General features: G+C 38.6%; 1 protein-coding gene across 4 annotated transcripts in view; it reads left to right on the top strand.

Annotated features, from left to right (window-relative positions):
- The window catches only part of EGFLAM (EGF like, fibronectin type III and laminin G domains), a 170,756-nt gene that overhangs the window by 94,037 nt on the left and 61,839 nt on the right, over positions 1 to 14,880 (top strand). For 3 of the 4 annotated variants that reach the window (XM_042452513.1, XM_042452512.1, XM_042452511.1), the window contains 4 exons: positions 6,875 to 6,990; positions 10,161 to 10,506; positions 12,519 to 12,619; positions 14,443 to 14,543. In XM_042452513.1, coding sequence (XP_042308447.1) covers positions 6,875 to 6,990; positions 10,161 to 10,506; positions 12,519 to 12,619; positions 14,443 to 14,543 — 664 coding nt within the window. Of the gene's footprint in view, positions 1 to 6,874; positions 6,991 to 10,160; positions 10,507 to 12,518; positions 12,620 to 12,741; positions 12,811 to 14,442; positions 14,544 to 14,880 lie in introns of those variants that run through there. The other variant, XM_042452514.1, reaches the window with a different exon arrangement.

Here is a 14,880-nt window from a genome sequence, read left to right as displayed (position 1 = left end):
TTGTCCTTCCCAGTCACCTCAGGCAAAAGCAAAGCACTGCAGCCTCTCCTAGCTTGTGTGTTCTTCCTCATGAACACCTTTTGTCATTTTGGCCACACTCTGGTGTTGCTTGGCTACATGTGTCCTGGTTTTCATCTGTGAAATGCTGGAGAATATGCACATGAATCTGTTTTGGAGATAGATTTCAGTACATCATACTGTTCCCTTAAATTTTGACTAAAACTCAGAGCAGATTCCCACACCCCCCAACATAGAAGCCATTGGCCACCTCAGCTTCAACTAATTCAGGTGCCATCACTCCTATGTTTTTTAACCAACAGTCTGTTCTTCCTTTTCCCCACCCTTGAATAAAGAAGGGCTGTCAGTTTCTAGAAATCTATGAAAATCTATAACAGTCAAGCCATGGGTAGAATTAAGAAAGCTCTCCAGGCCAAAAAGCTCCGGGTTCATGTTGCTCCTGTGCTACTACAATCTTTTAATTTTGATACACGTCTGAGTGTGTGTGTATGGGTGTGTGTGTGTATGTGTGTCAGCTTCATGCGTAATTGATAAGCAACATCTTAAGGAGAAGTAACATTGACAAGCCTATTGTTCACCTCTTCATGCCATTCTTTAAAACGGAATTCTATATATTACATGCATAATTTAAAAACTACTTCAGAAAAAGACCAAAGTGAAAGAGGGTTGGAGAATCCTTGCAACTTCTAGCATTGACTTGAAATTCACTTGGATAATGGTGTGAGTCAGTTTGTTTCTGGGTTTTGATCAGGTGTTGCTGGAGTGAAGGCAGGATTTTGGAAGAAATGATTCTTTGCAAATTAGATGTGTGACTAGCTGATGTCAGAACAGTCTAAAATTCTTTGACATGCTTTGAATGCAGGGGGAAGAAAGAGCAGAAATAAATGTGAAACAAGGGTCTGCTGCCAAAAACAGCAGTCACATCTTGGACTGCTATTCAGGTAAAGCTAGAAGGACAGAGAAACAAGAGTAGTAACCTTGTGGCCAGAGAATGAAAATGTTGTTTTTCTGGATTACAACTACAGTATTAGAATCTCCCACCAAGCATGACCACTAGTTGTGGGTTTCTGGGAGTTGCAGATTGGAGAGCTTATCCAGACTCTGGTTATTTATAATGGACTGTCCAGCCAGGAAGAAGAAATTCTGAAATATTGAGTGTAATCGTGCATTCTTCCTATGAACAGGAAAACCCAGGGACCTGTGTAGCTGCATAAAGAACGTGGCTGATCTGAACCTCAAAAGGAACTAGGATGGTAGAGAAAAGAAGGGTATTATAACCAAGGAGGAAAATTTCATTTCAGTTCATTTCTATTCTGTCTTATGAGTTACATGGGGACCAAGGTGGCTTTCATCAAATTGTGATAGAGCTGCCCCAATGTATAATGATGGTATCAGGAATGTGAAGGCTCAGACGGAATTTAGGCTTGCAAAGTATGCTAAATACAACAAGAAGAGGACCTTTGCCTTTGTTAGGAACTAGAAGAAGATAAAAAGGGTAGCTTTACTGGCAAAAACACTCAATTCTTATGCCTAAACAATTGCTACAGTAGACCCATTGAATTAGTTCCTTAATGGTAAATCGTTACTTCTAAACCATTTTATCACTTATTTTATTACAGATGGGACTAAAATTTGAAAGGAGGTTATTGTTGTTATTGTTGTTGTGTGCTTTCAAGTCATTTCTGACCATGAGAAAAACCTATCATGGGATTTTCTTGGAAAGATTTGCTCAGAACGGGGTTGCCTTTGCCTTTCTCTGAGGCTGAGAGAATGTGATTTTCCCAAGGTCACCCAGTGGATTATCACAGCTGAATGGAGATATGAGCCCTGATCTCCAGGGTCACAATCCAGTACTCTAACCACTACACCACACTGGCTATCTATTGAGGTCTTTGCTTTTAGTCTTCTCCCACAATGAATAGAACAGTGAAGGAAAGAAGGACTGATGGACTTGAAACCTAAAATAAATAAAGACATATTTGGAGAACACCTAAGTCCATGTTTGTGGCTATCATCAGTGGAATCAAGGACAGAGTAATGACATCAGGACATATGAACTAATTAATTTGAAGTGGTGGGGAGTCGACATCAGGATGCCGCTTTTCTCTTAGTTCTGCTTTAATCTCTCTATAGACAGCTTGCAGGTTTGAATTCATCAAATTTCTGGTGGATTTTTTGTGATAGGCAGAAAGGAGAGCAAGATTCCAAATCACCAGAACCACTGTATTAAAACTGTGTTTTGTTCTTTATGAATCTTGTTATTGATACTTTTTTTTAAAAAGCTGCAACCTCCTTTTCATGCCAGCTCCTTTCAATTGCGTTGCTTCTGATTGTCTTTCCTAGCCCCAGTGGTAAGCTCTTGGGCTTAAATTTAACTTCTGAACAGAATGTTTATGGAAAAGTCTTCAAGGTACAACATGATCCCCAGGATTTGTAGCTTGGTGATCCTCACAGAACACACATGCTCTTTCCACATCCTGTTTATCTGTAGGCACAAAATGTTTTGAGTCCTTTTGTCGTGGAAGATAAAATTCTTTTACTGTGCTAATTTGAGTAGGATTAGCCACTTTCTCTAACAAGAATTTAATAATGGTTTATTTTGTTTAATTCTGTATGTGTGTGCACATGCAAATACACACACACATACACACATATACAAAGATCTATATAGAGAGCTAAATAGATAAGAATAGATATATGTGATTTTCAAAGCCAGAGTAACCAAGACGTAGAACCCAGCTGGAACTATACAGGAGCAGCTTTCACTGCAGTCACAGGCCACTAAGAAATATGTTTATCTCCTCCATACCAATGTAAAACCGTTTACTTTGTATACTGGGAGGAGCAGTTGCTATTCAGTTTTATGGGGAATACTCTTGGAAATCTGGCTATAGTAAAGGAAACTCACCCCTGTGAATAATCCTAGATGTCATCACCTTGACCATCCAAAAGCTCTATTACTCACAGAGGTGAGCTGGTCCAGCCCTACCATTAGAGAGAGTGATGTCATAACCCAAGGCTAGAGTTTGTGGAATTGTGGTTTGGGTGTTGGACAGTGATTCTGGAAACTAGGGTTTGATTTCCAGCAGCTCTGCCATGGAACCCACTGGGTGACCTGGGCCAGTCACATGCTCTCAGCCTCTGAGGGAGGCAAAGCTCCCCTAAACGAATCCTGCCAAGAAAACTCTATGATAGGTTCACCTTTGAGCTTCAAGGCATGAGACAACAACAAGAAAAACAAAGAGTTGCGCAGTGGTGTGGATGAGCCAGTGGCCTACTGGAGTGGAGGGTGCCATCCACTTCAAGATTCAAGTCCTACTCTGATTGGCTTCTCTAAAATGAATGGGGAGATGTCATTTAGTATTTCGCTTCAGTCAGCAGAATGTCTTGACCTACAGTGCACTCAGTCAGAGGTTTTCACAATATACGGTTGGCCTTTGGTATCCATTCTACATCTCTTCTCAGATACCAAAATCCGTGGATGCTCAAGTCCCATTGTCCTCAATGGTGGTGCAGCCATCTGGCCATGCCGTCATTGGGGGCAATAGGACTTTGCTGCTGCAGTTGCACAAAGCCTGCCTTGCTGCTCTCAGCACAGCAGGTGGCAGGGGGCTGCTTCCTCTTCCTCCTCTTCTTACCTCTTCCTCCTTGTCCTCCTCTTCCCACTCCCACTGCTGCTGCCTCTTCCTCCTCCCTCCTCTACCTTCCTTCCTTCCTTCTCCTCCTCTGCCCCCCCCCCATGGATTTGCCATCTGCAGATGATGGAATCCGCAGATGCAAGTCCATGGATATGGAGGGCCTACTATACAACCGTCTTGCTCCGCATTCTACCCATCATACTGCTGGACAGATTTCAAAAAACAGCAATAGCAGTTAAAGGCCAAAGGGAGCCAGGAATGCCAAAGACAGCCAAGAACATACTGTTTGTAAGTCTTGATCAATAAATAAGACTTCATGCGGCCTGACTTTATCAGATTGGCTTTAGCTTAGGCGAAGTAAGTAGCATTTAGTGACATGCTGCTATTGCTACATACTGCAAGTGGAATAGGATGACAAGATGTTCTCAGTTTCAAAGCCAATAAATTTACCAGCGAATAGAATAAAAAGCTAATAAATTACACACTGACTAGAGATAGAAAAGGCTTGTCTTTCGACCCACTTTTGGCATTAAGCAAAATTTTCTCAGATACAGAAAGAGGGCTAAATTATTTCCCAAATTCAAGTGACATAAATGTGTAAGGTTTGCCTCTTAATAAAATAGCTTTGTAAGCTATTGATTGATATTCTGTTGCCACTTAATTAGCAACAGCAAGAGGTTTTCTCAGGTTCTTATTTATTTTAACAAGGGTTATTTGATGTAACCTAATCCTTGATTATTTGGAAAGAGGCTTGCTCCCCCCTCCCCATGCCTCCCCACAGGGTTTTCATTTAATTATGGATATAGGATTACAGGGTTGGTAGAGTGTCTTAAGTAGGCATCAGGTTGTTTCACACTAAGGAACTGCATTGATGGACCTCGTAATGAAATAGACCGTGGTTTCCGCTCTCCATTGTTTGTGCATTCATAGAAACACCATTGTTTGAACAACAATTGATTAGCTACCCATTATAGACTAATGAGCTCTTCATCAGCTATACAAAATGTGCTCTCATTCTCACCTGAGGACAGCAGAAGATTTACACATCGCCCTGCTTCCTTTTAGAGAGACAATAGCATACAAAACTATTGTTTTACTGTATGCCAGCATCAGACAGGAAACAATGGCAGAACAATCCAGTAATTTCATCTTGAAACCTGGAGGTACTAAACTAAGAAAGAACAGCAATGTGCACATTTTAAAATGTGTACGGTTGAAATGTATACAATTGAAAATTATGTACAAACACAATCAGGACTGCATAAATTTGGTAAAATGGATAAATGCATACATACATTAGGTAAACTGCATCAATAAATGCATACTAGGCAAAATACTTAGGCTTTCAGCGTGCAAAGAAACAAGTCTCATAGTCCAATAAAAACTGGCATAGGAAGAAAATCTAATTTCAGTTTTGAAAAAAACACACAACAAAATTGAGACAGACAAATTTTCATATCCTTATTCAGAAATGAGTTCCATTGAGACAGTGGGAATCACCTCCAAGAAACAGAATATAAGAAGGGTGGTGCATTATTTGTCAAGGATATTTCAAAAAGCAAAGCACAGATCTCATTTTTGTTCATTTATTTACCTTGACCCATTTTGTTTGATCATCAATTCCAAATAAGAAGCTAGGAAAAGGTGGAGCGAGTTAATATCAGCTAAGAAATGGTAGCCAAGGGGAATCACTAGTGTGGTCTCTGTTCCAAGTACTGTTAGCCCTCCATATCCATGGATTCGTCATCCCTGGATTCAACCATGCATGGCTTCAAATATATATACATGTGTGTGTGTGTGTGTAATTTAAAAATCCAAATAGCAAACCTTGATTGTGCCATATCATATATGGGACACTATTTTCCTACACCATTTATATAATTGAACTTGAGCATTCACATGTTTTGGTATCCATGTGGGGTCCTGGAACTATATCCAAGTGGATACCAAGGGCCTGCTATAAGAGTGATTTTAAAGTTAGAAAAGGAAATGAGTGAAACATTGTCTCCTCTGATCAAGGGCTGACGGCAGAGTTCTGTCCTCATGTGATGTCTATGAGGAAGAAAAAAATATATATTTAAGTACATGTTGATGGCAGCTGGTAGCTTCCATGGCAAGTGGAGAGTGATTCTACTCTTGGTTTTAATATGAACTTTAAGCATCTATCCAAGGTGCTAAATCCTATACCCATAATGTATTCAGCCCCTTGCGTAGCTCCTTTAAAGCCTGTGCAGATTCATACCCAGTGGCATGGAAACCACATGCAATTATGTCACCATTTTGATAGGGATTAGACCCTATTTAACACCCTTGATTGTTGTCTTCTTGTGGCCTTCAAATTGGTTTGATTGATTTCAACTGATGGCAATGGTAACATAGGCTTATCTTGGCAAGACTAAGAGGAGGTTTCCCATTGCTTTCATTTAACTTACTCAAGGTAACCCAGTGGGTTTCTATGACTAAGCAGGGGTTTAAACTCTGGTTTCCTTTTTTCTTTCATTCTTTCAATCTTGTGGTTGAAGTTTTGGGGACTCTAGTCTTTATTAATTATTGTACAGGATTACTTTTATGTTAGCATGGGATAATACTCATCTACAAGGCAGAACTTGGGAAATTACTTTTAAAAAGTCATCTGTTTTGTTCCATCTTACAGTGTTCATCAAGTAATTCAGCATTTTGTGAATTACGCTGTTTCAAAGGTTGCATGCTACATTGTTCAGGATGTTAAAATTACTTTTTTCTTGAAAAGATAAGAAAATGGTAAGATAAGAAAATTGTATAAAATTTGAAAAATTCAAAATATCCTTAAAATGTAATTTTGAGACACAGTTAGAAAAAGTTACTGATAATGTAGCATTGCTTTCACTCATTAGAATACTTGTGAAGTGTAACTATATTGCCTGCCTTATTTTATTGAACCCCTTCCTGTATTGTTATGTATTATTTATATGTATTATGCAGGTGTACTTTTATGTATTGTATTGTTTGTATGTACAGCGCTGTGTAAATCTACAGTGCTATATAAAGTATAATAATAACAATAATAATAATTGGTGACCTCATTATCAAGAAAATAACTTGCTGCAGAAAGTTGTGTTACTTGTAACATTGTTCATCCAAGATATGCGTACTTGTGCACTTATAGAAAAAAATATCTGCTGGAATAGTATTTCTATGGCTATGATTGAGTTTCAGCTATGTCTGTTTTGTCTTCTCAGGCCCAGAAGAGCTAGGAAGTGGAAGCTATGGGCATCGGTATGTCACAGACACTGGAAATGGTGATGATGATGGAATTGAGATTGATGATTCAGACTATGACATTTACATTGATGAGGTAAATCTAAAGGCACCAGTCATTCTGGCATTTCAGACCCTTAAAGGTTTTTGTGTGTATAGCATTTGGACAAGGAGGTCTGAGAAAGACAGGGCACAGATATATAAACTAATCTGTCCTTTGGTGACATGTTGTCTCACTTTAAATGTATTCCTTTATTTTGATTCACTCTGACCTTTCCCTTCCTTACACTATTATTTGAAGCCATAGACAATGTAATTTGCATTCACTTAATGATGGGGTGGGATGGGAGAGACTGGGCACATGGGGAAGTGAGGGACTGAGGAGAGCCTACACATTGAGCAACTGTATCAAGTTCAAGTACTGGTACTAAAGTATAAAGACCCGAATTTCTCAAGATTCAGGTACTGTACTTAAAAGGTTTCCTTCCCCAGTTTTAACCTAACTGGGATTTAAGGTTGGCCAGAAAACTCTGCTTTTATGCCTTGGAACAGTGAGACTCCTTGGTCTGCTACATTTAGCAGAGTCTTCTTGGTAGTGGTGCTCTGGTTGTCAAATGTCCTTCTGGTAAACATTTGGCTGCCTCCCAAAGCTAGTGACATCATTTGTCCTTCAGATCCCAGCCAAAAGTGATCTTATTTTATGAACTTTTAGAATATAATCAAGTGGATTTTTATTATCTCTACTTCTTGTTTATTTTGATGGGTTTTATTGCAACTCATTAGTTATTTTTAATTTATGAAATTAGTGCATGCTTTGTTGAGATTGTCACTTTGAGCACCTGCAAGAAATGGTGGCACATCAATCAATGAATCAGTGAGGCAATTAATCAGTTCATCATCATCATCACCCACATTTCTATGGAGGTGGATGGCAGAGCATTTGAGCAGGGAGCATTCCACCGCTTAGCAATAGGAATAACAGCTACATGTCTATACCGCTTCATACTGAACTAAGCAGTCTCTAAGTGTTTTACAACATGTAAGCTAATTGCCCCAACAAGCTGGGTACTCATTTTAGTGACCTCGGAAGGATGCCAGGCTGAATCTACCCTGGAGACCCTGGCTTAAAGCGGTCTCACAACCTTGTGGCTGTAAATGAGTGGCTGCAGTTCTGACATTTAACCACTGCACCACCAGGGCTCTTCATTGCAGTATCTTCACTGGCAGAAAACATTTTATTTAGAACACAAATTTCCTCAATAGAAAGCAAGTTTTCCTCCAAGGGAACATAATTTTCTCTGAAGAAAACAACATTTCTATGAAAACAAATTGTTTTTTGTTCAGGAAATGTGTTTCTTGCAAAACAGATTTCATCTTATGCACAGGATAAGTCATATGCACAGAACATGTCTATGAATAATCTTAAAAATTACATGGTTCTTGCTGACTTTTTTGCAGTGAGTAACAAAATGGAAAACTATTTGTTCCTCCCTGCAAGAACATACATGATAAAGAATTGCATCCCGAGCTCAGAATACCTAATACAAAGACAACAGAATATTAGTTTTATTTAGGATTAGGCAGCATACTTTAGGGAGTAAGAAAAAATAAAAAATTCTGAAGCATTTCCAGAAAAAAAAGCCTTCTGAACATTTTAAGTTCAGCTCTGAATAATAAGTAGAAGGACATCTGAATATGTAGACAAACTGATGCTGATTTTCTGTTTTATTAATTCCCATTCAATCATAAGTCATTATGATAGTGGTGGTGATGATGATTATGGTGGTTTTATTCTGTGCATTTTCTCTAGAACTGGTACTCTTGCTCACATACAAAAATTAAAACAGATATAGATCAAAACAAATATGGATAAAGGCATACAAAGAGCTGTTGTTAAAATTAAAGTATTCATAGAATTAATAACAAATTAAAACATATAAATTAAAAAGCAAGAAATGAGAACAGTGCGGAATGCTCTTTAAACCCCTTTCTCCTTATAAACATCAGTTCTCCAAAGCCTCTTGAATAATAATAAAAAATATTTCATCTCCACTTACCAATAAATATATCAAAGGGCATCTGACATAATGAACGTCTGGGATAAGTCTATTTCTACAGCAAACAAGATCTATGCCTTGAGCAGCTGTTTGTGAAGAGATAAAGGTACTCTCTAATACTGAATGAAACTATTATTCTGATATACCATTTTTGTGTATTCTTTTTGATATTGGTTTTCAAGTCTCAGGCAGATATTGTTCATATTTGTACTGCATGAGATCTTTTAAACCAGGGATGGGGGACATGTAGCTCTCCAGATCTTGTTGGTCTGCTGCTCCCACCACTAATATTAATAAGAAAATGCTGTTTTCTGTACAGGAAACATGTTTATGCACAGAATATATCCTGAACTGTGAGTAGTTGACAGACTTGTTGCAGTGAGTAATAACATGAAAAAAGTATTCATTTTCAACTGCAAGAACAAATATTACAAATTTTTGCATCCTTAGCTCAGAATACATAACACAGGGACATTAGAATAATAGTTTCACTCAGTTTTAGACAGCATAATAGGAGATGAGAGAAAAATAGAGATTTTTTAAGTATTCTCAGAAAAGAGTGTCCTGAAAACTTTCAATTCGGCTCTGAAGAATGAAGAAATAGAAGGAAACTATTAATTCCCATTCATTCAATAAATCATGGTGGCGGTGATGATTTTATACAATATGTTTTCTCCAGAACTAGTACTCATAGTGGCTCCCACCATACCTGACTATGGTCTGTGTTGGATAGAGCTGATCGATTCCAATATCCAATGACATTTGAGGGTTGCACATTTCCATCCCTTGCTTTAATGAGAAATAATAATAATTGAACCTGCAGCTTTTTACATGGGAAGCACAGGTGCTTTGCTCCTTTGGTGTGGATTCTTTGTGGGTAGCCAAACTAATGCATCCCTAGAGGAGTCATGCTTTTCTTTAGGATTACCTAATGGCAACACATTGCTCTGAATATTACAATGTGTTCTAATCCTGCTTCTGACTGAGACCTTGGCTGAGAAAATTCCTTCCTAGAGGTTAGACTGATTTTATTGTAACTCAGAGAGCTTATGGTATAAGGCAGGATATCAGAGTTATATCTGTCTGTCTGTAAGCGAAGATGATTATGATGATGCTTGTTAAACAAACAAATAAACAAACAGTAGGTGCAGATTCTGAATGGTTAACTCCTTGCTACACTAAATGTCTTACTGCTCTTATCTTTTATCAGCTCAAACCACTTCCTGCTATCAAAGGAGCCAATAGGAAGTTTTTGGTTGAAACCAAGCTCTCACAAGGTTCTACTGCAAGACTCCTTTCACGGCTGCTTTCTACTACTACATCTCCTGTTACTTTCCGTGCACCAACTACTCTTCTACCACGTACCACCACCACTGCTACCAGCGTCACTCTTAAGACCACCAGGAGGAATGGTGTGGCTTCAGTGGTACGGCAGTCTGATCAGTCCTGTGATGAAACCATCTGCTCTACTGATAGCTTTTGCGTCAATGATTATGAAAGGAGTGGGTCTCGTTGCCACTGTAACCTTGGCAAAGGAGGAGAGAGTTGTTCAGAAGGTTGGTTTATTTAGAAAACCACTGACAATATATTGCTTTATAGACCAGGTTTTCAAAGCAACATTGCATATATTTGGTGTCCTTATTCGTTTGGCACTTTAGTGTGCTAGTGGACAAAGAGTAAACATAATTGTAAAAGGCAGGTGATGAGGTTCAACAAAATCTGGAGATAGGTTATTACATATTATTATGGTATTTGAGAGGTGATGCAACTAGTGACCAGATATTTGGACAAACAACCAGAAAAGTCAATGTGACATTAATTTTGGATTCCCACTTCAATCAATCAATCAATCAATCAATCATCTATTAATCAATCTCTGTATTTATACACTGACCTTTCCCCAAGATTCAAATTGACTGGTGACTGGGAATCCAAAAGCAATATAGGTTGCAGGAACATTGCCAAACTCTAGACTTGAATTTTGACAGTTCACTCACCCAGCACAGTGGAAACAGACATGTCTGTTGTTTCCCCCAGACATTTGATTGTTGATTGTATCAGCTCTGAAAATGTAAGGCTGCTGGTGACTGTGGCTGGAAGTACTTTGCTGAGGTCACTGTAGTGCTCATGTGCATTACTGCATAAGATGGACCTAGCTATTGTCACACATGGTTGCATTTAGGTTTCACCCAGTTGCATTGATAACTTCCTTGTCAGTGGTGTGGTGGGTCTTGTACAGTGGGTCCTTGGTATCCATTGGAATTTGGTTCCAGGACCCCTCATTGATACCAAAATCTGTGGATGATCAAGTCCCATTAAATACAATGGAATAGTAAAATGGTGTCCCTTAAATAAAATGGCAAAATCAAGGTTTGCTTTTTTTGGCATTTATATTTTAAAAAATATTTTAAGCTGTGGATGATTGAATCTGTAGATAAAGGATCCATGGATATGAAGGGGTAACTCCATTTTAGCCCATATTTCAATGGAGTTGCCCTAAGTGGGAAGAGGGTTCAGTGACCTGGATAGCTCCTTTAAAGCTATGAAAACTAGATTGGATTCACTGCCTCACCAACATGGGAAGTACCAGCTGCCTGCCAATAGCTGCACCACGGCAGTGCAATGTGCATGGAACTGCCCCTGACAACTGTCTAGAAATGCAGCATCAAGACTTTTGATGAGCACTGTTGTTGTTTTTTCTGAATCGTTTTACTTCTTTGCTATACCTCTTTCATGAGCTGTTCCTTATCCTGCTCCAAATGATGTATGATCAGGATATCTAAAGGGTGGTGTACTCCCATTCATTGGGGGCAACAGGTGAGCTCCTTCTATATGTCCTTATGCAGGGATAAATGAAAGAACATGTCCCTCTCCTTCTGCAGAGGTGAATGAAAGGACATTTGATATTGTAGCAACTAGGATAGAGAACTTTTCATCTTAATAAATTCATTTGATCCTCTCTTTTGGTATTCTTCCACTACCTGAAGGCAGTTTTAGTTAAGAAAGCCTTATCTAAAGCTATCTGCTGCTGTAATTGTTTGTTGGCTCTCTACTGCTGCTGCTTTTAATTCTTTCATTATAATTTTTTTACATTTTTAATGGTGCCAGATTACCATTTAGAGATGGCAAATAACATACCCATCTGCATGAAGAAGTATGAGTAAATGCCTGACAGGGAGGGACTTTTTTTTCTTTTTTGCAATGCCTCTCCAGACAGTCTGATGAATATTCTTGTTTGGTGAAGTATTCATTTCCTTTCCCGCCAAGAAGACACAATTGGAGGCTTATCTTGAAACACCAATAGGGATGAGGAACAGATTGACTGACTAACTGGTTTTTGGATGCATCTGGGCTGGGGCTGGGAGTGAAGAGCTGATGTGGATACTTCAAAATCTGGGGCATAAGGGAGTCCTTTGTAAAAGTTTAGAGGGAAGACAGAGACAGTCTGTTGAGTACTACTGATAAATATAACCTCAAGTAGAAATGTCCTCTGATTCAAAAAAATGCATCTATTGATGTTATTCAGAAGTTAACTACTAAGCAATATGCCCTCAATGTTATCTTTCAGATGTTAATATTCAGTATCCTCAGTTCTTTGGCTACTCGTACATCACCTTTGAACCTCTGAAAAATTCCTATCAGACATTCCAAATTACTGTTGAATTCAGGGTAAGTGTGTAGAGCCTTGGGGCAAAGTCATTTTTAATGTCTTGTTACATTCAGATTAATGGAGACACAGTGTAAAGAAAATCTGCCAATAGGGTTACACCAAGAGCTTCCAATTCAAAAGAGTTTTACAGCTCCAAGCTTCTCAGCTCCCATTGAAAGCAATTAGGAAAAGATCTGTATTGGCAGTACAGGTGAGTTATGGAAAGTTAACTGCACTATGCTGGAATGTAATTTTACAAGTCTTATAAAAGGTGAAGAAGAAATTGTGCAGTGCACAAATGGGTAGAATTTTGTGCTGGAAGTTATTTGAGTTTAATTTGTTGGACAGCAGAAAATACTACTTGGCCTTATGTTCCAAAATGTATGGGAAGCTTCATGGCTAAATGAAACTTTTCATGAATTCACTCTTCTTGTGATGACTAGCATGCTTCCCTATTTGTATGTTTATTTATCCCAAGTAGAAGATGCCTTAATAGGGCTCTTTGGGCATTCCCATACACATAGTTTCATTCCACTGAATTCTAGGCACTTTGGAGTCTTGATTAGCTTGTAAGCATGCTCAGTACAACTAGTTGTTAAAAGACATCACCGCATTTATAAAAACCAATAAAATAATGAACATTCTGAGTGCCATGGGTCTGTGGATTTTCATCACTGCAACTGATTTCAAACTCAAAATTGTGACATAGCATTTTTGACATTTTTCAAGTAACTCTCTGGAATTATACAAAGCAGCTAATTATAAGAGCGTGACATGGTTGAATGTAGAATCTTGATTTATGAACAGGAAAATGCAGATTCAAATCCTCTGCCAGCCATAGAGTTCACTTGGTCCATTTAGTCTCCCTTTCTTAACCTAACCCAATGCTTGGAAAGCTTCTTCTCAAAGCAAGTCACTAGAACAGTAGGTCTTTACAGTTACCATTACATTTTTTAGCAATTTGCTACATTTCACATTGCATTGCTTATTACTTTTCCATTGCTGAATAACTAACAGGCAGAGGAAAATTCCTTTCGAGTGCTTATTTTAAAAGTTAGGGGGAAAGTGAGAAAATATTACTGTTGCCCCAAAAATAAATAAATGGATTTATAGCTCGCTATGGACCCATACAGACAGGCCAAAATAAAGCTGCTTCGGGTCACTTTGGAGGTATGCTGTTTAAATGATGCATGCGTCCTAAGAATCTGGAAACATCACCAAAGCTGCACTCCATCCTTAGGACTGGAGTGTGGCTTTGGCTTGGTTTCTGGCCTCTTAGGACGCATGCATCATTTAAACAGCATATCTCCAAAGTGACCCGAAGCAGCTTTATTTTGGCCTGTCTGTATGGGCTCTATGTTACCTCTGTAATGCAATGTAATTGTATCTTTCCTACCACAACAACAACAACAACAACAACAAGCTGTCCCAGGGGATGGCATCACTTGTAATGTGTCACACAAGTTCTGGCTTAATCTACCTTTCACATTTCTTGCAAGTATAAAAATACGGAGTTCTAGGCATTTTCCTGGTGAACTTGGAAGAAGGGTGGAATAAATATGCAATAAATGGATAAAATGACCTCTTTCATATCTATCCACAGTAGTGTGGGAATGGTTGCCCCTTTACCTCTTCCCACTCTTGTTCTAAAAATGTCTGGATGAGCAAACAACCTAGCAGAATGAATGCAGTGATGCAAAAATTGTTCTCTCTGATTATAAGTGAAGGAGCATTGTGCTCTCATGACACTGTGGAACTGTATACAATTGGGGTCTATTTATTTGTAACTGTTATTCAGGACCAAGGTGTTAGTTTACTTTTAAATTGTTTTTTGCATTCCCAGGCTGAAGCCGAGGATGGCTTGCTTCTGTATTGTGGTGAAAATGAGCATGGGCGCGGTGATTTCATGTCAGTGGCAGTCATTCGAAGAAATGTCCAGTTCAGGTATGCAGATCCAAAAAACCAACAGCTACAAGGTTCTTTTAGCTTTTCCATCTTCTCTGGGAAAAACACATTGTCTTAACAGTGTGTACAAGGACAGGTGCTTGGGAGGCTCCGACCTATACTATAACCTCCAATGTCCAAAAATCTGTATTAAGGCAGCCTATAATTCTGTATTCTGAAATTATTAGAAATGGTGGTGGTGGTGGTGATGATGACGACGACGACGACGACAACATGCATGATTTCCATTAATTTATGTATTTAGGAATTTTGTGATCAGAACCTAATAATAATAATAATAATAATAATAATAATAATAATAATAATAATAATAATA

The sequence above is a fragment of the Sceloporus undulatus genome, chromosome 2 (assembly GCF_019175285.1).
Source record: "Sceloporus undulatus isolate JIND9_A2432 ecotype Alabama chromosome 2, SceUnd_v1.1, whole genome shotgun sequence".
Lineage (NCBI taxonomy): Eukaryota > Metazoa > Chordata > Lepidosauria > Squamata > Phrynosomatidae > Sceloporus > Sceloporus undulatus.
The sequence above is the reverse complement of the archived record's forward strand: the minus strand, read 5'-3'. Positions and strand labels throughout refer to the sequence as shown.